At 38.2% G+C, this 24017-nt stretch overlaps 1 protein-coding gene across 5 annotated transcripts in view; it reads right to left on the reverse strand.

Annotated features, from left to right (window-relative positions):
* Nucleotides 1–24017, reverse strand: part of NRXN3 (neurexin 3) — a 1488306-nt gene that overhangs the window by 787427 nt on the left and 676862 nt on the right. For all 5 annotated transcript variants that reach the window (XM_045562522.1, XM_045562514.1, XM_045562538.1 and 2 more), the window contains 2 exons: nucleotides 23509–23682; nucleotides 4082–4201 (listed from right to left, as the gene is read on the reverse strand). In XM_045562522.1, coding sequence (XP_045418478.1) covers nucleotides 4082–4201; nucleotides 23509–23682 — 294 coding nt within the window. The remainder of the gene's footprint in view (nucleotides 1–4081; nucleotides 4202–23508; nucleotides 23683–24017) is intronic.

The raw sequence follows: 24017 nt of genomic DNA on the forward strand, positions 1-24017 counted from the left end.
TTGATTCACCTGGTGGTGAAATGTCTACAACATGCTAGAATTACCCACGCTCTCAGTCCTCATTTAAAATACTAGTAACAACCCAATTCCCAAGAAGAATATCCCTGTAAGAATCTTTGTAATATTCCATTTTTGTTGTTGTCCTTAAAATGTGGTCGAACACGTGTCATTAGGTTGATTTTCAAGTGGTGCCCACTGTCTGAGAAGTCAACCCCCTCAGTTACAAATTTTTCAAAAGAACTGAAGATTATCTTTGGAAAATATTACTTATGCATTCTTCCATGGATTTTATTGGATGCTACATTAACTCAAAATTGATTCTGGGATGATTAAGTCCATTATAATATAAAAACAGCCCTAAAAGTCAACCTAAAAGAAAGAAATTCCCCATGACTTTATCATTAGACAAAATTGTAGAAGGTCATATCTAAAACTATATAAGATAATTAATAAATCAACTACACTTGGGTTTCCAATCAGGTGGAATTTTTTTTCTATCCCATACAAGGGAGTCACACTTACTCAACAATGTATCAACTCTAGAGAATACGTGTTACACCTTCACTACCACCATGGCAGCTCTGCATAGCTATCTTTATAAGAGTGAACCGGGAATTCACCTTACTGCCTCCATCAACCCACCATGCTTTCACAAAAAATGATAGAAAAAAGTGAAATTGTCCAGGGTTGGTCTATTCATACTAAATGAGATGAAGTTTTACAATGTACACTCTATTAATGGTGGCAATATCTATGTAACAGCACCTTAAAAGTGTCAAGCAAACATCATGTTCGGCAAACAGGCAAGAAAAAAAAAACAAAAGTCATAAGTGACAGAACCAATGTTAGAAGGAAAGGCCCTACAATGCAGACATTTTTTAGGACCTTACAAGTCATGATTAATTAACTTTTTTACACACGATGGACTAAGTACCTCATTTTGGAAAATACGAAACCTAGCCATTTCTCTGTTGAGCAAGTTTCTATTCTTGGATGTACAGTAATAAACTGAGATGTTTTCATTTCATTAAGGATCAATCTGTTGCCCTGAGAAACTGCTCATGGAAAATGAGATATTCAAAACTTTTTCCCCAAAAAATGCTTTTTGCCATTAGATTTCATCTCTAACCTGCTCACATTTTAAGGGATAAAATTTATTTGAGATAAATAAAACATTCTACAGAATATTCCCTTCCCAAGAATTAGGTAAAGGCCAGATTTCCTTGATGGGCACTCCACTTAAAATGCCATGACCCATTTCTATTATTTAGGTCAAGGGCAGGCCATTTGTGGAATGCATGTTACCGAAGCAAAATCATATGGAGTCATTATGACCTCTGTGTTCTTCTGTATGACTCAGTATGATCTTCTCTTCTCCTTCATCCTCCTCCTTCTTCTATTAGTTTATTTTACCCCTTGTTCTTATTCCTTTTTTCTTTTTTTTGCAATTTCCCCCCTGCTTTTGCCCATGGTAAGAATGAGCCTGTTGAGTTCTGCTGGTAACTAACACTCCACTCCTGCTGCAAGCTAATCTACCAAAAATGTATCAACAAAGGTAAGCACACAGAATATCAGACAGGTAACTTCATGTTGAAGATGTTTGTGAGATGAAATAGCAAATTACAACCCAAAGGTTCAAGGTTGATATAGAAAATAATGATCTATGATACAGTGAGGCTGATTTTCTAGGTGGAACAAACTGGTTCTGATGATATTTCTAAAAGGGAAGTTCTCCCCAAATACTTTGGATACCAATCACTGGATACAGCATCATCCACTGTAACAGTTGCAGGCACCCTGCCATTTGGATGTATTTGGTTGGATTTCATTGAAAATTTATACCCAAACTTTGATGTCACTTCCTGTATGTCTGAATTCTATATATTTATCACACTCCACAATTAAGATGTCCTTGCATCATTTCCATATAGCTAACCAATCACAGAAGCCCTGGTCCACTCTGAAAGAAGAGACCAGGCAAGCAGACTGTATTAGCGATTTGGGATCTTAGGTCTTCTACAGTCAAAACATTCAACTGCATCATTCATAGAATGCAATTTGAAATATATTACCCTAAGCCTGGATATCACAGAAACATTTTTGATGCATATGATTTTGCTGCCACAAAAGAAAGCTGACATTTTCCCAATCCTGGTTAGAGTACTTCATTATATACCAACAAATTGTCCAAGTCAGATAATGTGATTGTCCACATCCTGAACTGAGACACAATCTGCTCTTGATAAAATCAGAAGCAATCACAGAAAGCTGGAAAAAAATTCTACTTGATTTTTAACAGTAAACAATACCCGATCCCAGGTAACAGAGAAGACTGTGTCAATGACAGAAAAATACATACGTACCTTCTGAAGACTGGAAATATTTACACAATTAAAATAACTTACCTTTCTGCCTTTTCTGTGTGAAGAGTCGCTTCCTGACCATTTTCTACCCAGAGTGGGGTATACGTGTGATAAGGAATAAACTTGTGAGCATAGTAAGCATTATGCCATCATTTAGAGAAAAAAGCCTTCCTAGTGAGTGCTATGCAGACAAACTGAAGGAAAAAGAAAGAACACATAGCACAATCCCCCAGGTACTTGGGATGAGTCCATAACCACCCGCTTCAGAGTGAAACAATATTTCCAAATCACAAATAAGGAAACAGGATTTCTGTAATACCAAAATACTTGGCAAGAGCAATCTTATGCCAAAACTTTCTGTAGACATTTGTGCCCTTTCCATGACAAATATAGAGGCATATATATGCTTACATATTTTGATGAATGGAGATCACATAATTTTCTCCCTACATTGACAAATTTCCAACTTGTTTCTCCTTAGTGTATCTTAAAAGAATGAAACAACATATGGAGCAAAAGGCTATTGAGAAAAATGGAAAAAAAGAACTGTAAAATATCACTGTACACATGAAAAAAGTTGAAAAATAAGGAGTCAAGGAAAACCAAACAGACATGAAGGACACAGCATTGTAACTGGTGCCTGCTCCCTGGTGGGCAAACTATAACATGACTTTACTATTTGCTCAGATAACATCACACAACTTTTTTATAAAACCAAGAGGCCAAATGAGTTTGGATTGTAAAACAAACTTCTACTGTGAAGGCTGCATTTAGATAGAAAGTCAGCAGGGCCCACTAAGTCACAGGTTTTCAAAAAATTCTCTTTGCAATCAATAGGTGTTCAGAAATTTCAACTGTTTGCTTGTCTTTAAAATGGCCATATTAAGAAAATAACATGAGAAGGGAGTGGAGACACAGGTTACAGATGCCCACAGCATTCACATATCTCCACCATTAGTGATAGAATCACCTTCATGAAATCAGTCTTCTATTAGAACTAAATCAATGGGTGCACCTGAAGCACCACTAATGGACAAAAATAGCAATCTCAATGCTCTCTTCTAATATGAACCAAATACACAGATATATGCATAAAAAGCATACTCACAAAATATAAATGTATAAACAGAACAGCTATGTATGTATGAACCAAAAAGATACCAATACATTTAGCTAGAGGGAATCTCTGCTTTATACTTAAAAACTCCCCAGGAATGCTTTAAACTTTTCTAATAAAAAAAGAACCTCTGAATGTCTTTGTCATTTAGAAGGCTTAAGAAATTCTCTACACTCAGACTTCTTGAAATAACAGCCACATTGCTTAAATATCCTCTAATTTCTAGGCCATGCAAATAGGGAAAGTCTCAAAATTGTTATCCAGATGATTTAATTAATGGAGAACTGAACCTCTCACAATAAAAAATATCGTCTGAATTGCTTTTGATTGTTTGTTTCTCAGTCACAAGTATTTATTCTAATCTAAAGAAAAGACTCAGGAGATAATAAGCAAATGGGAGGACATATAACATTACTAAACAAGAAACATCTCTTTGCTCTTCCCCTAAGAGCACTTGTCCTTTATTTTCCAAGTTCTTGAAGGAGATAATTGCTTCTAAATTTTTCAGAAGAGCCTTCTTTTTACATAATGTCCCTTAAGGTTTCTCCAAACTTCTGAACGTCTTGGAAAAGTTTCAGTATGAAAAGGTTGCTGTACTTACGATCATTGCACTGGTTCCCAGAATAAGAGGTCATGGAACAGTCACAGGTGAAGCCTTCCCACTGCTGCATGCAGACGCCCTGGTTGGCACATGAATCTTCCTGGCAGGTGGTACTAGGTCCTAGGAAAGCACAAGAAAAGGGGGAAGAAAGAACAAGAGAAAAAAAATGTTAAAAATTAGTCATATTCAAAGAAATCACTTGAGTTTACCATGTTCATGCCCCTAAACATTCAAAGACACAACCACCAATCTCATGCAACAAGAATTCAGTACATACAAAAAATGACAGCAATACACACTTAGCCACAAAGTATCAACAGTTACATACAGAAGGGAGAGGGCTGAACACGTTGTTCTTCCTTAGGCAGACTTTCAAAAGAGCCTCATCTCTACCATTCAACTAGAAATATATCTCATTTAGATCATGGTCTTTCTTAATGTGTAATGGTAAAGCAGAAAAAAAATGCATTCCCATGATTCATAAGAATAAGGTACAATGTTTTATCCTGAAACCAAAAGTCCCTGTGTCTACTTTGTAACATTAAAAAGATGTTTGATGATGTTGATAACAATGAGGAGGAGGAGGAGAGGGAGAAAGAGGAAAGTGCAGCAGCCAGCATGTATTATTTTGCAGGTGACAAGCAATGGATACTAAGCAATTTATCTACATTATCTCACTGAGGTCTCCAGTGACTCTAAGTGGTAATTGTGATTACCTGCATTTCATAGATTTTAAAAAAACTGAGCTCAGAAAGGTAAAATAATTTACCAAAGGTCACACATTTGGTAATTAAAGGATGCTGATGTCCTGCTTATGTAGACTAACCATGACACCCATGCTCTTGACTACATAAATGGTTCCCAAAGTGTAGTCCTCAGACCAGCATCACCGGGGAATTTGTTAGAAATACAAATGCTTGGGTCTCACTCCATACCCACTGAATTAGAAACTTTGGGGGGAGGCATAAATTTGTTTTTACAGGCTTCCAGAAAATTCTGAAGCAGCCTAAAGTTTTAGAATCATTACAGTACCCCACACATTGCTACTCTAGGTACCTTAAAAGTGAATTCTCTTAAATGAAGTGTGCATACACCAGAGGATACAAAAGAGAATTATTTGATATATAATAACAAAATATTAGAAATTGTGTTCCTTTTTTTCATTTTATTCTTTATGATTTCTATTTTTGTGTGTCTTTCATGTGCTAGTAATATGTGAGAGTAATGGTACATGCATATAGTTTATAAATAAGGATACCTATTTTGGAGAGATTCTCAAAATCTTTTACTGATAGAAGGCTGATGATCTCTGTTTTACTGAAGGCCATTAACATTCCTCTTTAGGTCAGCCTGGTGCTTCTCTGCCATCATTCTTTCTATTTTACTGTTATTTCCTGCCTTAGCTTTGGGATTAAAGATAAACCTATATCTTTAGAATTATCTGAGCTAACAGCAAATATCTTAATATTAAAGATAACTCCATGAATTTTCCAGAGAACTTCAGTAAAGGCAATGAGTCCTTTGACTCAGCAAATATATTAACAACTAATGCATAGAAGCACTTGACCGAGCGAAAAATACAACCATTGCAATAACTTCGTATTTCAAAACTTCCAAGCAAAGCCTCACACAGGCACAGAATATTGAAAAGTAAGAACACAGGGTCCTAAGGATGCACATTCAAAAGAGATACATGATTACAAAGGTTCATCTCCTGGTGACAAGACATTTTGTATTTATTCATGAAGGGTGGAAGTAGTGCAGGCCATCACGCATAAGACAAAGCTATCAGGATATGACATAAGAAAGTTCAAGACAATCACTAACACTGGGGGACAGCGCTGCTACTGGGTTTCCGTAGTTCCCATTTGCCATGTGGTTCCCCCATGTAGAGATGAAAGGAGGTACATGGTCATGTTCTCAGTGGGTCTTAAACTTGAGCATTGTGTCCTGCAAGTTTCATTAACAATGGCAAATCAGAACAGCTTCTTTCAAATGACAAAAGCTTCTGAGAAGTCCGCAGGGGCTCCCTGACCAAACAGCTCTCACCAGACAATGGGCTAGTAATTCAATTGTACTCAAGAATCAGAAACACATGGAAGGTTTTACCTTGAAAGGCAGCAAAACAGCAAAAACTGGGAAAACACAGTAATTCTTCACATGTTGATTGAATCTGAAGACAAAAGCTTTTCCGTGCCTTTCCCCTCCTTTTTAACTTTCAGATTTTCTAAGATCCAGCCTGAATGCCTTCCCCAGATGAAACATTCCTCAGTAACTTCAAGCAATAATTCTCTCCCTTCTTAGTGGCCACAGCAATTATTATAATTCTCCCCCTTCTTAGTGGCCACGGTAATTATTATCTACTTCATTGACTTTTACATATGATAACATTCAATTTAGCACTTTATTACACATATCTTCTGCTTATATAATCCTCTAACTGTTTCATATTTTTACTACTTATCATCAAAAGATTGAATGTTGCTTGCTATTGGAAATCATGTAACACACTTTGCTTAGGTCCTTGCTGCAGTAAGTCTACTGTGTAGATGCAGAAAAAGTGTTTCAGTAAATGTGGGGCTGATCTAAAGTGTAGCCACCTCTGATTTGCCTGTCTCATACATCCAAAACTAGAGTGTGAGAGCACATCTATGCTCTGCAAAGTAAGCACTCTTTCCCATTTGTCAAAGGTTGGTCAGGAATCGAATGCAGAGGGAATTAAAGGTTATTTCCCAATTCCACTGAATTTGTTTCACATGCATAGAGGGATGAATGCCATGCAGAATCAGCTAATCCTGGAAGACTGACTACATTGTAACTATCCAAGAGCAAGAGCATTTTCAGCACAGACCAACAGAGCCTGCAATGACTTCTCATCAGTCTGGGAATAGCCTTGTACTTCTTTCAAGGTTGAGCTCACAAGGCCCCTGCCTCCTTCTCCAGCCTCATTTCCCACCACTCGTCCCCAGCTCACAGTGGTACAGCCACCCCTTTCTCCTTTCATGTCCTCTCTAACACAAGATGCTCAGAGTATTGGCCCCAAACCAGCAGCATCTGCAACTCCTGGGAGCTTGTGAAAAAAGCACACTTTCAGTCCCCACCCAAACCTACTGACTGACAGCAGGTTCGGGAATCTGAGTTGTGGCAAGCCCTCCAGGTGATTCTGACACCTGCTCACGTTGCAGGACCACAGATCTAACACTTCAAGTCCACTCCTATCTTCAAGTTCCTTTGCTCCTGCTGGACCCGTGGCTTGAAATGTTCTTTCTCCAGATTTCCAAATGACTGGTTCACTCTTATTCTTCAAGTTTCAGCTCAAAATGAGCTTTCTCCAAATTATCCTATTTAAGGAAGCCCCCACCAGCATTACATTTACCCTTCATCATGTCTTCCTGTTGATTTAACTCCTAACAATTACATGGCCTGTTACTAAACTGTTTAAGTTCTCATCAACATGGGACTAACTTTGTACCTCCTTTGAAGGGTCGCCAATTTTTTAAATAAAAATTAATAACTGTATATATTTATTTGGTACAATGTCATATTTTGATATATGTTTACAATGTGGGATGATTAAATCAGATTAAGTAACAAATCCAGCCCCTTACATACTTATCATTTTTTGTGGTGAAAACATTTAAAATCATTGTACATTTCAAAATTGCTAAAAGAGTAGATGGTTAAATGTTTTCACCACAAGAAATTAGTCACCATTCTATGCAACAGATCACTAAAGCTTACTCCACTCCTCTAATTGAAAATTTCTGGGGTTGTTTTTTTACTTTATTTTTTAAATAAATTTATTCTTTTTTCTTAATTTTTTTTTTTTTTTTTTTTGAGACAGAGTCTCACTCTGTTGCCCAGGCTAGAGTGCCACGGTGTCAGCCTAGCTCACAGCAACCTCTAACTCCTGGGGCTCAAGCAATCCTCCTGCCTCAGCTTCCTGGGACTATAGCTGTGCACCACCACACCTGGCTAATTTTTTCTATTTTTTAGTTTTCTGGCTTATTTCTATTTTTAGTAGAGGCAGGGGTCTCACTCCTGCTGAGGCTGGTGTCAAACTCCTGACCTCAAGCGACACTCCCGCCTGGGCCTCCCAGAGTGCTAGGATCACAGGCGTGAGCCACCATGCCCGGCCTCATTGAAACTTTGTACCTATTGATCAACATCCTCCCTTTCCCCATCTACCCCCCTTTCCCAGCCTCTTGTAATCATCATTCTACTCTCCACTTGTGTGAGCTCAACTTTTTCAGATTCCACATATATGTGAGATCATGCAGTCTTTGTCTTTCTGGGCCTGGCTTATTTCACTTAGCATAGAGTCCTCCAAGTTCATTCATGTTGTAGCAAATGACAGGGTTTCCCACTTTTCCAAGGCTGAATAGTATTCCATTGTGTATATATACCATATTTTCTTTATCTGTTTATCTGATGAAGGATACTTAGGTTGCTTCTAATTCTTAGCTCTTGTGAACAAAGCTACAGTGAACATGGGAGTACCGTTATCCCTTTGGCATACTGCTTTCAATTCTTTTGGATATATACATAGAATTGGGATTGCTGGATCATATGTTAATTCTGTTTTTAGCTTTCTGAAGAAAATTCATACTGTTTTCCATAACAGCTGAATTAATTTATATTCCCACTAATGGTACACAAGGGTTCTCTTGTCTCCACACCTTCACTAACACTTGTTATCTTTTGTCTTTCTGATAACCATTCTAACAGGTATGAGGTGGTATCTCACTGTGGTTTTAACTTGCAGTTCTCTGATAATTAGTGATAATGAGCCATATATATGTATATATATATATATATATGTGTGTGTGTGTGTTGATATATGTTGGTCATTTATATGTGTCTTCTTTGAGAAGTGTATATTTCAGTCCTTTATCCATTTTCTGATTGAGTTGTTTCCTTGCTATTGAGTTGAATTTCTTAAATATTTTGCATACTAGCCCCTTGTCAGATGTATGATTTGCAAATATTTCTCCTAATCATGGATTATCTCTTCACTCTGTTGTTTCCTTTACTGTGCAGAAGCTTCTTTGTCTGATGCAATCCCATTTGTGTTCGTTTATTTTTGCTTTTGTTACCTGTGCTTTTGAGGTCATATCTGAGAAATTGTGGCCAAGACAAATGTCATGAAGCATTTCCCCTATGTTTTCTCCTAGTAGTTTTATAGCTTCAGGTCTTACACCTAAGTCTTCAATCCATTTTGAATTGATTTTTGTATATGGTGTGAGATAAAGGTGCAACATCAGTTATTGAAAAGACTGTCCTTTCTCCACTGTATATTCTTGGTACCTTTGTCAAAAATCAATTGACCATAAAGGCATAGATTTATTTCTGGGCTCTCTATCCTGTTCCATTGGGCAATATGTCTGCTGTTTACCAGCACCATTAAGGTCTTTATTATCTGTCACATCTCACTGGAATGTAAGCCCCTTGAGGGCAGAAGTCTGTCTGTCTTACTTGCCTTTATATCTCAGATTTCTGATATAGCCTTTGGTATAGAGTAAGGGCTCAGAAAATATTATGGAATAAAGGAAAGAATTAAAGAACCAAAGAAATAGTTACTCTTTTAGAACTTAAAGCTAAGAGGTTTTTCTAACAATTTACCCCTAAAATTTACCAATATCAGCTCATGTAAGTCCTCTCTTACTTGGAACCAATTGTTTTCTTTTAGGATGGGGTGGGGTGGTATTATTTAATTGACCATATTTCCTCCTCTGATTTAACAATTTAACAATCAGACACATCTAACCTCACCAGATGTTGAGACAAGAACTCCCTGGTGTCCCCTATGCCCAGGTACAGAATGTAATAAGTAGGTGTTGAATAAATGAGAGCCTGGCCTAAACCCTAGAACACTTTCTAGATGATCATTTTATAAGCTCCTATTCTTACTTCAATCTATTTATGTATACCCCTTCCTGAACAGAGTATATTTAATGTCAAACATAGATAGTAGTGTGAGGAGAGGAGAGGAGAGGAGAGGAGAGGAAAGGAAAAGAAAGGAAAGGAATAAAATAAGAAAGGAAGGAGAAAAGAAAAGAAAAGGAAGGAAAACAAAAGAAAAAAGGAAGCAAGAAAAGAAGAAAGAAAAGTTAGAGAAACATGCCTTAGGGCAGGAAAAAAAAAGAAAAGCTTCAACAATGCTTCTCACTAAACCTCTATTGATGTGAAATAATGTACAAATCAGAAAGAGAATATAACAATGGATATGGCTTACACAGCACTTAGTATGTGTCAGACACTGTACTGAGTGCTTTTAAGATATTAATTCAATTAATCTTCATGAGCACATGATTATGAAGCAACTGTCATTAAAAGTATTAAAGAATTAAAAAAAACAGGAATGATTTTTCCCATAGGAGACACACAGAGTTTCAGAATTAAATAATTTTTTCACTGTTAATTGAGTCAGAAAGCAAGGATTTCAGAAAAGTAAACCAGGGCACAGAAAAGTTAGGAAATTTTCCCAAGATCTCACAGGTAGCAAGTAGCAGGGCAAGGTCTTAAACCCGAGCTTGCTAAATTCCACAGCCCACCCACCTAACTTCTGATGGATGTGGGTAAGCCAGAGAGAGGGCATATGTGTATGAGTGTGTGTGGTGTCACTGGATTAACAAGAACAACTTAAATAAGGTTATTTCTAACCTACAACCAGAGAAAGATGACATTTTAACATAAGGATCTGGCTTTTTCATAAGGACAATTTTCAAATGTCATTTCAATTAAACATTCAATTAAGCATAAACAGGAAGATTTAGTTTTGTCCAATCATATGAACAGAAATCTGTATCAAATATATATATTTATAAGCATAACAGACAATCCTAAAGAATGATCATTTTTTTCTAAAACACTCTATTTCACATCAACCTAAAATCCCAGACATTCTAAGATAACACAAATCTTTAGAATTACAAATTTACAAAATCTTTTTATCATCATCATCATTAATGTCTTAAAACTGCACATGGCCTTAGGAAAGCCCTGTAGAGGGTTGGTGTACACACTTTTACATTTGGTATGTAATCAGTCCTCACTAAAATAGTCATATGTCCTTTTCAGAAAAGATATTCCCTAACCTAAATATTTGTACCCCCGTAATATGCTGAAATAAATAAAATAAAATAAAATGCTGACATTAAATTTAGAAATCATGGAGAAAATTGATAGAGTCTAAAAAATAAAAATTAAAACAGCTTGTATATCAATAATGATTACATATGATAAAATTAAAGTGAAAATCAGGGAAAATATTTTCACACATATAAAAAATCAGCTTAAATAACTTGATCATAAGTAAAACACTATTTAAAAACAAATTAGGAAGAAATACCAATAAAAATGGATATATGATGTAAAAAAAAGATACTGACTTTTCCTTGTATAGTGGAAAAAGTGACAAGGCAACAGAAGTATGTCTGGAAAAACTAAATAAGTTGTCAATGATGTTAGTATTTTGGTTTCTAACTTTGAGCTCTGTTTTTAGTTCACAGAGAAACATCAAATTACAACTTGTTTCCTTACAATGTTTTTCAGATGGTAACTCTGACGGCTGCCACAAATTTCCCATTATTCTTCCTGAATTTGGGATTATTTTTCTGTTTAAGAACTACCCCATACAGTCATTTTCTGCCTGTCACTGCTCAAATCCGCTTTTGCGACACGTGCACACTGATTTAGTCAACTCTTCTTCACGTTCTAGAAAACCAGAAGTTGATAGAGTGTCCTTGAAACAGAAGTGCTGCCTGAAGTTCAGGAAACTAGCATCAGAAGGCATTTTCCCTCCACTTTTCCCCAAGTAAGACTTAATCAATCCTATGCCTCCAATATCCCCATGTAAAATTGAGAAATATTGCTAAACCAGCACCTGCTGGTTCTGGACAGACCAGAAGTGAGTGGAGAAGTGGAGAAGTGGTGCTGGGTGTGTGTGGTCGGGGGGACAGGACAGGCCTGGAGGCCACATCAAGGAAGGCCACACCAGGTCTGGCTTCCCAATGTCCATTATTCAAAAGGGCCGAAGCTGGCAGCCCGTAGCCAGCATCAGGTGGGGCTGATTTACCAACATTCAGCAACTTGAATCACAAGGAGTGAAGCGCTTGTCAAAGAGCTCAGACTCTCTGACAGCAACCTACATGTGAGGTCATCATAGCAGAACTCTGTGCCAACCACAGGGTTTTCTTTTCTTTTATTTTATTTCAGGATATGATGGGGGTACAAACATTTCGGTTACAATGTTACGACTTTGCCTCATACACCAAATAAAGCACAGCTTCCTTGGGAAGGAGCTTTTTGAGAGTTGCCATGGACTATCTAAGCAGATCTTCCACCTTAAACTTAATATTCCACCCCGGATAAGTGCATAAACTTTTCCACTTCTACATTTTTAAATTTACATTGTTTCATGGAGGAAAAAATAATACAGAAGTAATTGTGTGGGAAGGAAAAAAACAGAGAAAGGAAGATGAATATAGATGTGTGTGTGTGTGTGTGTGTGTGTGTGTGTGTGTGCATGTCTCATATAAATAAGTCTATAGGCCGGGCACGGTGGCTCACACCTGTAATCCTAGCATTCTGGGAGGCTGAGGCAGGAGGATTGCTTGAGCTCAGGAGTTCGAGACCAGCCTGAGCAAGAGTGAGACCCCGTCTCTACTAAAAATAGAAAGAAATTATCTGGCCAACTAAAAATACATATAGAAAAAATTAGCCGGGCATGGTGGTACATGCCTGTAGTCCCAGCTACTCGGGAGGCTGAGGCAGGAGGATCGCTTAAGCCCAGGAGTTTGAGGTTGCTGTGAGCTAGGGTGATGCCACGGCACTCTAGCCCAGGCAACACTGCGAGACTCTGTCTCAAAAAAAAAAAAAAAAAAAAAAAATTAAGTCTATGGAAACCCTACAGGGAAATTTTTTAAAATGGGATTCATGAATTAAGAAAGACTTTTATCATCTTCTTGAGCAATCTGTAGTTTCTACTGCAAAATCATAAGAATAAAGAGTTGAGAGACTTCAGGGAGTGTGTGATGGTTAATTTTATGTGCCAACTTGACTGAGCTAAGGAATGCTGAGATCACCGGTCATTATATATAATAATAATAATAAAACATTATTCCTGGGTGTGTCTGTGAGGGTATTTACAAGAGAGATTAGCATTTTAATTGGCAGATGACCCTCCCCAATGTAGGTGGGTGTCGTTCAATCCACTATGATCCTGAATAGAGAAAAAGGGAGAGGAAGGGGAAATGTGCTCTCTCCTTGAGCTGAGATACCGATTTTCTCCTGCCCTCAGACTCTGGATATTGGGGCGCCTGGTTCTTGGACTTCTGTACTCAGACCAGGATTGACACCTACATGCCAACATAAGATTAATCCCTTTTAATTGGGAGAAACCCAATTCACTTATATTTAATTTTAAAAGAAAGCAATGATCCTTTAAAAATATCAAATGTCTTTCTTCATATAGAGTCAATGGAGAAGTGAATAGTCTAGTTTACATTTTACAGAAAATAAAGCAACATCAGGGAACAGGGTCATAAATGTTATTATAAAATTTCATTGTCAGAGAGACTTATGGGTGGCTTTATTCCCAAGATTATGATTTTTGTCTTGAAGGCAGGACCCTATCTATGCCTTGCCAAGGTTCAGCAAGGCATCAAAACCACTCTTATCAAGCACGTCCAGGGGCTTATGGCTTCCTCTTTGCAAATGCAGGTTTAAAAAATGTCACATGATTAGGGTGATGAGAAGGCAAACAATAAGATGTAACATTAGGAGCAGTTTCACTAACATTCCTATTCTCTTCAATCACTCAGCCCTCTCACAATATACTGGGTATAGACTAGATCATGCCCATGCATGGAAACTGGCTGAAAATTGAGATGCCTTCATGAAATCTCTGATTGATGGTATATCATTGGTAAATGTTGAATAACCAGCACTCCAAAGGAAAAAAAAATGATTTGTAACATGTGTTGATTTTAGTAGTATAAAGTACTCCCACCATAGCCAATTTTAAACTATAACATGTTATATCATGTCAATTGGCTTGCAAAATTCCTAAAAATTCCTGTGTTGGTGCCCACTCCAGCACAACACTGCCCTTGGTAGTCAATGAATTGAAAAATATAATTATAATTTATGAGTAAGGTAATCTATGCACGTGGCAAACTTTCTTGATAGTGGAGAGGTAGGAGTTGATGCCTGCCTCAGAGTATTTGTAAGGGAGAGAAGATGACTGGTATCAAAAAGCCTTCTTGCTGAATCTACCCTATTTTAGGGGATACCTGAGTTATAAAGGTCACATAATTAGATCATTCCTTGGGAGGAGGGGATGGGTAAATTCACACCTAATGGGTACAATGCACACTATCTGGGTGATGGGCACACTTACAACTTTGACTCAACAGTACAAAAGCAACGTATGTATCCAAAACATTCGTACCCCTGTAATATTCTGAAATAAAACTAAAAAATTTATGGAGAAGCCCTCTTAAGTCAATTCTGCTTTAGAAAATGTGAACTCCATATCTGCTTTCTCTTCTTTTCTCAGCACTGATAATAGTGGTCTGTCAGTACAGTGGAGGGTACTTTAAAGGAGAGAGAAAGATGGAAGGGGTTTCAAAGGCCAGACTCACTCAACGAAAAAAGAGCACTTAAAATACTTTGTTTTAATGAACATTGTGAAAATATCATCTAGAACTTATTGAAATGGTATTGATATAAAACCATCTACTATAAAGTCAGCATTGAGGACATTCTCAGATACTCTCTGGTCATCTATGTACTGTTTCTGGTTTGGAAATAAGTAAATTCAGACTCATACCATATGGCATAATTGGGAAAAGGAGGTCATAGGCTCTAAAATCCAGTTTTATGACTTACTAGCAACGTTACCTGGGGCTGGCTACCTATACGCTGAACTTCAGTTTCCTCATCTATATAATGAAAATATAAATTGTTACTACCTCACACAGCATGTGGATTAAGTGAGATAACATATCCAAAGCCTGGGAACTCATCCATGAAACAAGCATAACAATATCTACCAGGTAAGGCTGTGGTCATAGTGGAGATCCAACGTGCCAAGTCCTTGGTGTGCACCTACATCAAGTAGAGTCTCAGTAAAGAGTATTAACAGTTTTGCTGGGAAGGAAAACAATCAGGTTCTCTCCTCCCACTTAAGCTGATATACAGTTGATGAAGAATCCAGAAACAGATGCATTAAAGTAGCAAGCCATATTTATAGAGTTCTCTTGTCAATCTCTCCTGTGTAGTGTTGACAGACAAGAGGCAAGAATAATAGTGGGAACTTCAGTTTAACTTCTGTCTCTCTTATTTTCCATAATGAAAACCACTTTGAGAAACTGATTTACATTAGCTCAAGCGCTATATTTTATTACATAAAATACAATAGAGAATGTGATACGGTCCTATCTTGGAAAAAAAATGAGGTGAAGCACAATATTCCTCACAGTAAAGACAGTTGGGGAATGAAAATTTCCTTTACTTACTAAAGCTATTTGGCTGACGCCAACTCTCCTCTTAAATGCCTTAAAAAACTTTCAGATTTTCAAGTTACCCAAACCCAATACACTAATAGACTTTTTCAAAATAGCCAGCGCTTAGTATCCAGATCCAATCAATCCTGGATCCTGCCCACATTCTGGGAAGAAGGGCAACTTACATTTCCACAAAAAAGAAATTCAATTCCAGAAATAAAACCTTATAATGAGAGTTGTAATTAAAAGTGGGGAGAGGTTGTTCTAATTAATCACCTAATACAATGAAGAGTTATTATTTTATTCCTCATAGTTTATATCATCTGCCTCACTCCCAACTGGTCAAATTTAATATTTCTTTTGATAGCTCCTTTCTCACATGGACAAGCTTTCAGGGAATATTTTCCTCTCTAGTAATAAATATCCCTCTTGAAAACAAAAAGGAATTAAAAAATTACTTCTGAACATTCTATACAAATTGTCATTCTACCCAAGGTATGCTAATACAAAGACAGCACTTTTCAGCAATCCAACGTCCCCCACGTGCTTCAAGGAAGTACCATGGAGAGTTCCAGCTCCATCTACTAACCCAGCCAGGGCTGTGTAAAAAGTCTGGCCTGAAACCAGGACAGTCAATGAAGTACTTCCTTGACATCTTTTCTCATAATGCGTAAGTATATCTGCTATTAACTAGAATAACGCTGTGGCAGTGGAAGGGTGGGTAAGGAACAAACAGGAGAAAGCTCACTTTTGTTCTAGTTCCTCAAGTTAGCATCTGACACAGAAACTCATTTATCTCTTTGGCCTGGTAAAGTCAAGCGTCAGGAAGACATCTCTCCCCTGTGTCTTGGTATAAGCTGCTTCCTTCCTGACTTAGCTCTCTGCTTCCAGCTCCTGTCCTTCTCATCCCTTCTCCACTCTAATGTCAGAGTGATCTTGATAAAACGAAAATCTGACCCAAATCTCTGTCCTCCTTACAGCATCCTCAAGATAAAGTCCAACGTCGTACACAAAAAGGATGTCATTGCCTGTCTCTATTCTGCTGCTGTTTTTGTCTTCTATCATATTTTCACATGTACATTCTTTCAGCTAAATTGAGCTTCTTATGGGTCCCCAAACCAGCCAAGCTCTTAAATGTGCTTCCACTGCTCATCCATCTAAAACATCATTGTCTTTCAGACTCAGCTCAAAGGCTACCTGAAAAGATGTCCCCTGAGCACTGTCCATGACCATCACCCCACACCACCCAGCTGTCCTCCGTGCTCACATGTGTTATGCGTAGCTCTAGGACAGTGTTTTCACCCCGCATTGACATTACTGGCTGATCTCCTACGGAATTCTTTGAAGTCAAAGACTGCATCTCATCTCCATCCCTAGTATCTAGCTGAGTTCCTGGTACACAGGCATAGCTGACACTCAGTTCCTGTTAAATTGAACAACACAATCACTGGAGAAGTTTAAAAAAATTAAATAAAAAATAAAACACCACTCCAGCAATATAATGACAAAAGGACTCAAGCTGCTGACTCCTCCAGATTCATCATGCCACATCCTATACCTCATTGTTATAGTTCCTTCTGAATACACTGGCCTCTACATTTAAGACAGCCTCACTTCTTTGTCATATAGTTTTACTGCCCTTCACACATAATGGTAATTAGTACTACCTGTGCTTACAGGTTGTAGCTGAAAAAGCTAGCTTATAAGTCCATACCCCAAGGTCAGGAGACTAAAAACTAAAAGCACTTACCAGAATACAAGGAAAGAATAAGATGACCCAAAATAATTACAAAGAATAGCAGCTCCTCCCACAAGCAAAGAGACTGTCAAGTCATTCCCAGGATGAAAGAAAGTTTGTGTCAATGGAGTAATAAGTTAAAAACAATACTGATGACTAGACTGCTTCTATGAAGGGGAAAGTTAAGATACTCCAAACTATTCTGTCCCAAATATGTATCTACACTTTGGCAAACAATTTAGGCATGAAGATCAAACATTTCTTTGCATGATTCCCACAAACCACGTTTCCTCCAGATGGGAATTTACTTTAAGATTATTTTGCCATGTATGGAGTTTCTATGTGACAGTCTAGGCTAGGTTCTAGAAATTCAAAGTCCATATAGTTCTTACCCAGAATAATAGTAAGGTCCAGAAGCAGATGCAGTTGTCTAGTTTTATGTCCTGAATCTGGTCCTAAGGAGCTTCAACAACCTTAGATTGTCTGTGTTGCAAATCAAAGACTGCCCTCTTCTTCCTCCTCCACTCCATTCACAGAGTAATATGTAGTGGGCCTTTTCTGACAATTACACATAATGTCTAAAACAACAGTATTACCAAAAGGGCCCTACATATTTGAAACTGAATGCTATTGTATAGCGTCCTTGGACTTCAAGTACTAATTCAATGTATGTTCTTTTCATTAATTTTAATATATGTCAAAATATATGTGACTCTGCTAAGAGGAGATAAAGAAAAAAAAAGGAGTTACAGTAAAATAGCTAGAAAGAGTGTTTATTAGTTGATGTCCTCCTGAGAGACAGATACTTGTACTGGTTACCTACGTGGCATATAACAAGTAAGTCACAGCAAAGTAAATGATCTTTTAGATGAAAAGTAATTTTTAAAAAGCTACCTTTGCCTTAACCACTTTTAAACCACCTTTGCTGATGGCAAACTCTGCAGAGGCCATCTGCAATTCCATCCCTTGCTTGACTATCCGCCAAAAGATACCTAAAATACCTGTTCCTCCCTTTCTATTCTGAGTCAAAGCAGCCTGACACCATAGGACCAGTGGGTCATTACTGACTTGGTAAGGTGCCTCTTTGAACGGTAGAGGAAGCAGTTTCTGCAACAGATATTCAATGACATCTCACATGCAGGCATTTTGTAGGGTATTCAGGATAAAACTGACAGATCTTCTTCTTCCCCAGGAGTACTTTTTTTTTTTCCTGAGATCACAAAACAGGAAATTAAAGTGCTTAACCAAAACCCCCAATAGGAAATATAAATCTCTGGAACATTTTAATGACATGAATATCTCCCACGTGCCTAAATATATTTCTTTACAATGAGTTAAGAGAAAACGACATTCTCTTTCATAAGACCCAAGCACTTAAATGTCCTGCTCTAGAAAATGACCTCCCTGACCCAGAAAATAATAAATTAAGAGCTCAAATAGCCTTTCCCCCTTTATTCCAAGTGCTGCTTTCTATCTATAGTAAATAAATGAAAAGGAGCCAACCCCTCCATGGCAACTACGTGGAGAGGCATTAATCACTTCCAGAGGGGATTAATGCGTTTGTGAGTAGTCACAGTATAGGATGCTGTCAAACCTCTTCGGTCCTCCCCAAAATGGAATCATGTTTCTATTCCCACGAGGTTTTCTCTTTATGGTTATTTTCCATGCATTGATCTGGGTTTTCTGCCACCCTTTCAGAAGAACACAGGGTTCAGCCTCCTCCCCATAATTGCTGCTGTCCAAGAGGTGTGACAGCCTGAAGACCTCTATAGAAAAGATACCAAGGGTTATACAGGGCATCTTTCAGTCCAAAGTGGTAATGGGAACAAGAGCCTTCTCTACCTTGCAGGTCAGCTTTGGTCAACGCAACTTTGTTAGCAAAAGAACAGAAAAAGCGAAAACAATAACCAGAGGTTAGTAAGAGGTAGAATAAACCAGGGTAACATTACAGAAATGAAAATGCAATCTGCATAACTGACATCACTCAGACAGACAGTTGAAATGCTCTACAGGTTCACTAGACACAGCACAGACGGGGCAGGGAGAGGAGGGTGTGTGCACAGACCAGGGGCGGGTCAGGCCTCCTCGGAGCCAAGTCAGCAGAGCAGGGACAGGGAAGTACTGGACTTGACAAAGCACGAGCAATGGGCAACAAGAGCCTTCCCACATCCACACAGGCAAACCCAAGGCACATGGTCCAGAAATAAGGGTAGTGTATGGCCAGACTGAAAGACACGTATGCACAATCAGATGGGGCCCACAAAAAGTCATTCTGAACATTTAGGAGTTGGGCACAAAGAACCACTTGAGCACACCCCTTGCACCCTTCAACAAATGCCAGCAAAGAACATAGCATCAGAATCGGACATTTGTGATTTGGGAACACCAAAGATCTCAATTTGTTTAATTTTTAAAAATACAGCCAGACTCAAATGGTTGTGGGCAAAAAGGCACAGAACCAATGCCCTTTTTATTTATTCATGTCAGTATCGAAACGAAGCACGTGTGTTTCTCCCAGATGTTGACCGTCTGCAATTGTAGAGCAGCATTTCTAGCCAATAATGCCTTGGCGTCTGCAGCAAAGCTGGCTTCAAGATAGGAAGAGATATTTACCAGCCAAATAGCAAATCAGGCATTATTTTCTTAAATCCTAGCTTAAACTGAGAGGTAGCAAGTCAGAGATAAATGTTGACTAGAAATTACCCAGAAATTGCACTTAATTTCTTAACTATACACTCAGCATATAATAGAGACATAAAATCAAAACCTAGTTCAAGATTTTTTGCTTTATTTGCTACAAACAATTGAGAGCCAAAGTGCAGTGGATTAATAGGCTTTAAAAATAATTGTTGACTCTTTTGCCTTTTATCTGCTGTCATGTGTCTGATATAATAGTGAAAGTAAGACAATTACTATGTAAGGATCTTCAAGTGTCATCATCAGTAACTTTGACAGAAATATATATATGTATATATACATATATATCTCCTGGCCTGTGACCTGTGTATTCCAGATTTGTTAGAATAAAACACATCTTGAAGAGTCCCTACCTGTTTACTATTCTGTACACAGAGATGATAAATCACAAAATGTGTTCTATTTCCTAGGGTTCCCATACTGCCCGATAATACCCAAGGCTTTCTTGGGGGTCACAAGCCCTGTGCAAGAGATTCAGAATGAGAACTGGCACCGTTTTGCAGTCTCTCTCCAAGGTTTTGTGCTCTTCATTGACCATCTCATCATCTTTCACAGAACCCTAAAAAGCTCCTGGGATCTCTTACAAGGGCTTATTCACAATGGTACAGACTTCCAATGACAGTTATTTATGCCTTAACCTACTTTGGGGACATTTTTCCTGCCCATTTAGGCTAATTATCCAAGTCATTTGTGTACAATCAACAAGGACCTTCTTCCCTTAGCACTCACCCTCCACTTCATCCCACCCAGCGGGGCAGTCATAATGCTCGATGGGTAACCATCCTAATTATCTCCATGGCGATAGAGTGCAGTGCTATTAGGCTCATGGGACGGGCCATAGATTCAGATGGCAGAGCCATCAAGTCACAACATCTGGCTTTGAACAATCAACCATACTCAGAGGAAGGTCAGCACCCTCCGTAATGCATGTAATGAGTAATGCCAAACTGCACACAGAGCTGTAGGTTGGGATATGGACATTTTCCCCAATTTGATAGGTAATTTCACTTTTCTGATGCTCTCACTGCTTCTCAGAAATCTCTTAAGTAGGGTCGTCCCCCTCCTTATCTTATATATTTTAGTTCACTTTTGTAAAAGTTAGTTTAGACTTCCTTTTAATCCAATACTACAGCTTTAATTTTTTTTACACCCCAAGTTTTGTATTCTATAGAGCTGCGCTTTTAATACAATAGCTATTGACACATATACTAAGTATTTCAAATGCATGTAGTCCCGGTTGAAGTGTGCTGCAATTATAAAATACACACTCAATTTTGGAGACGTCATACGAAGAAAAGAATGTAAAATATTGATAATTTTATATCAATTATATGCTAAAATTATAATATTTTGATATATCAGATTAAGTTAAATAAAATATAAAATTAAAATTAATTTTACCTGTTACTTTATACCTTTTTTAAATGTAGCTAATAGGAAATTTAAAATTACATGTGTTACTTATAGTTCTCCTGGGTAAACTGCTATTGTGCTAAATGGAAAATTCCTATTAACTTTTAAATGTGAAGAACTGATGCCATAATAAAATATTTATTATCACGTTTTATGCTTTTTAACATGTCCTTTTATATTGTGATTTCACTTGATATGATAACTGGAATTACTATCATTCCACAATGTTCTAACCTAAGATACTTAATTTACTTCCAAATGCCGCATCTATCCCAGGATTGCCCTTTAAAATTCAAAAGAACTAAGAGCAAGCCAATGAGACAGAAATTCTTGAGTTGAACGAAACTGCATTTCTAGGAGAAGAAAGCAAAGTGGCTGCTTTAAATGCTTGGTGATTCCCAATTTTCTGTCCCCCCATATGTGTACACACACACATACACACAACCCCCACACACACAGTATTTGGCCAACAACATTTAAGAAATATTTCTGGTTAAAGGAAAAATGGAGTGGGTTCGAGGGATGGTCAGTCTTGTAACTAGTGCAACGTAGAAAACTGACTCTTAGGCAGAGGGAAATGACTTCCGTCACTACAAATCAGCCTGACAAGCTGACGGGAAGCTTGTATAGAAATGTGCTTTATGGTGGTCAGTGAACCCAGATGGAAGCTGGTTAAGAACAGGAGCGATACATGAAGCTAAATACAGATGAATGAACAGGTTTGATGTGGTAAATTAACAAGTGATACAAGAAAACACAATATATTGCACAAACAAAGGACCATAAGGCTCAACCAGAGGAAAGAATACACAGACCTTTGGTGACTGGTCAGACAACCTCTTTCAAATTAGGTAGAATCACCTTTTCAGCCAACCCAAGCCTGCTAAGGAAGGCTGAATGTGTTCACTCTTACCCTCTGCTGGTTAAAACTAGACTGCTTTTATTGCAAAGAACTGTTGGATTCAGGAAGAACTGTAAAATGTAGTTAATAGCTCAAGAGACACTGGGTCATCCACAGGAACAGGCTGAGCATGGCTTGTTGTGCTGCATGCGTAGGCATGCAATGTTATTAGATGTCTTCCACGAGATAATATTTGTTAACAATAATCCCACTATTTATCAAGTACCTACTATGTACCAGGCATTTTATGGATACCTCTGATTTGCTTATATTACAGGGTAAGTTTTATTGCCCTGTTTTGCAGGTGAGAACGACATAGCTCAGGGAGTTTAAGTCAGTAGTCCCCAACCTTTTTGGTACCAGGGACTGGTTTCATGGTAGACAAATTTTCCACAGAGAGAGGGTGGTGAGATGGGGTGTCGTAGGGGAGGGGGAGGTGGCACAGTGCTCAGGTGGTGATGTGTGGCCTGTTTCCTAACAGGACATGGCCGGTACCGGGCTGTGGCCTGGAGGTTGGGGACCACAGGTTTAAGTAACTTTCCAAATGTCATACAGCTAACAAGAGGTACTATCTGGACTTGAATCCAGGACTTCCTAACATCAAAGCCCATGACGTTCCACTACACTGCACTAAGGAACTGCCTAACAATGCCTGATATCTAGTAAGTACTTAATAAATGTTAGTTCCCTTCCATCATCATGGCATTCTGACATCGTTTCCCTATCTCGTTCTAGATTTGCATTAGATAATGCAGTTACTATCAGCCAAAATAAGAAAAATTTTATTAATGGTGACACCCATATGAAGTCTCTGGTCTGCCCCTCACCATGTATTAAAATATAAATAAAAGTCTCTGGAGCCCTTTCAGCCATTCTGGAAGCAAAGATACAATTTTGGAGGAGCCAGATGTCAATGCCAGGGAAGGTTTGTTATTGGCAAGTCTGTGATACTGGGAAAACATCTGCCAATATACATTCCTAGAGCCTGTGGCACACGTCTTGACAAAATCAACCAGTGACAAGAGGACACCAACAGTGATGCAATGTCTGATGACAAATGGGAATGAGAGAGGACTGGTAAACTGAGGAAGGAGGCACTGGAAGAGGCAGCAAAGGGGCTTGGTGCTTGCAACAAGGCTGTAGCTTAAAAAGAATAAAAAGGTTGTACCTTCACAGCCACGCTCTATCTGTCCGCTCCGATGGAGGGCATCATTGATGAGGTCTGGCAGGCGCCCATTCAAGTCCACTGATGCCAAACATCCCTGAAAGCCATCCCGGGAGGCCACAAGCTTTGGGAGGTTGCTGTACATGCCTTGGGCCAGACCAGCCATGTAGAGGTCTCCTGGAAAAGAAAGGAAGTAGCAAAAGGGAATGAGCAACCAAAGCCAATGCACTTTAGACTGTTCATTAGATACTGATAATATAGCTGGGGGAACAACAGCTTAAACAAAATAATTACCAGAGTTTCTATATTGCAAAACAAACCAACATCTCTTATGTGTCCTTCATTTTATGCACATCATCTCACAAATTTTAATCACCACAGACGAAATAAAGGTTAATGTTTTCAACAAAACAACCATTTATTCAGCGTTTTTTATGTGCTTGTTACCAATAATATGCTGATGGTTTTACAGACATTCCATTAAAATTCCTAACAACCCATGTAGGAAGTAA

This window comes from Lemur catta, chromosome 1, assembly GCF_020740605.2.
Source record: "Lemur catta isolate mLemCat1 chromosome 1, mLemCat1.pri, whole genome shotgun sequence".
Lineage (NCBI taxonomy): Eukaryota > Metazoa > Chordata > Mammalia > Primates > Lemuridae > Lemur > Lemur catta.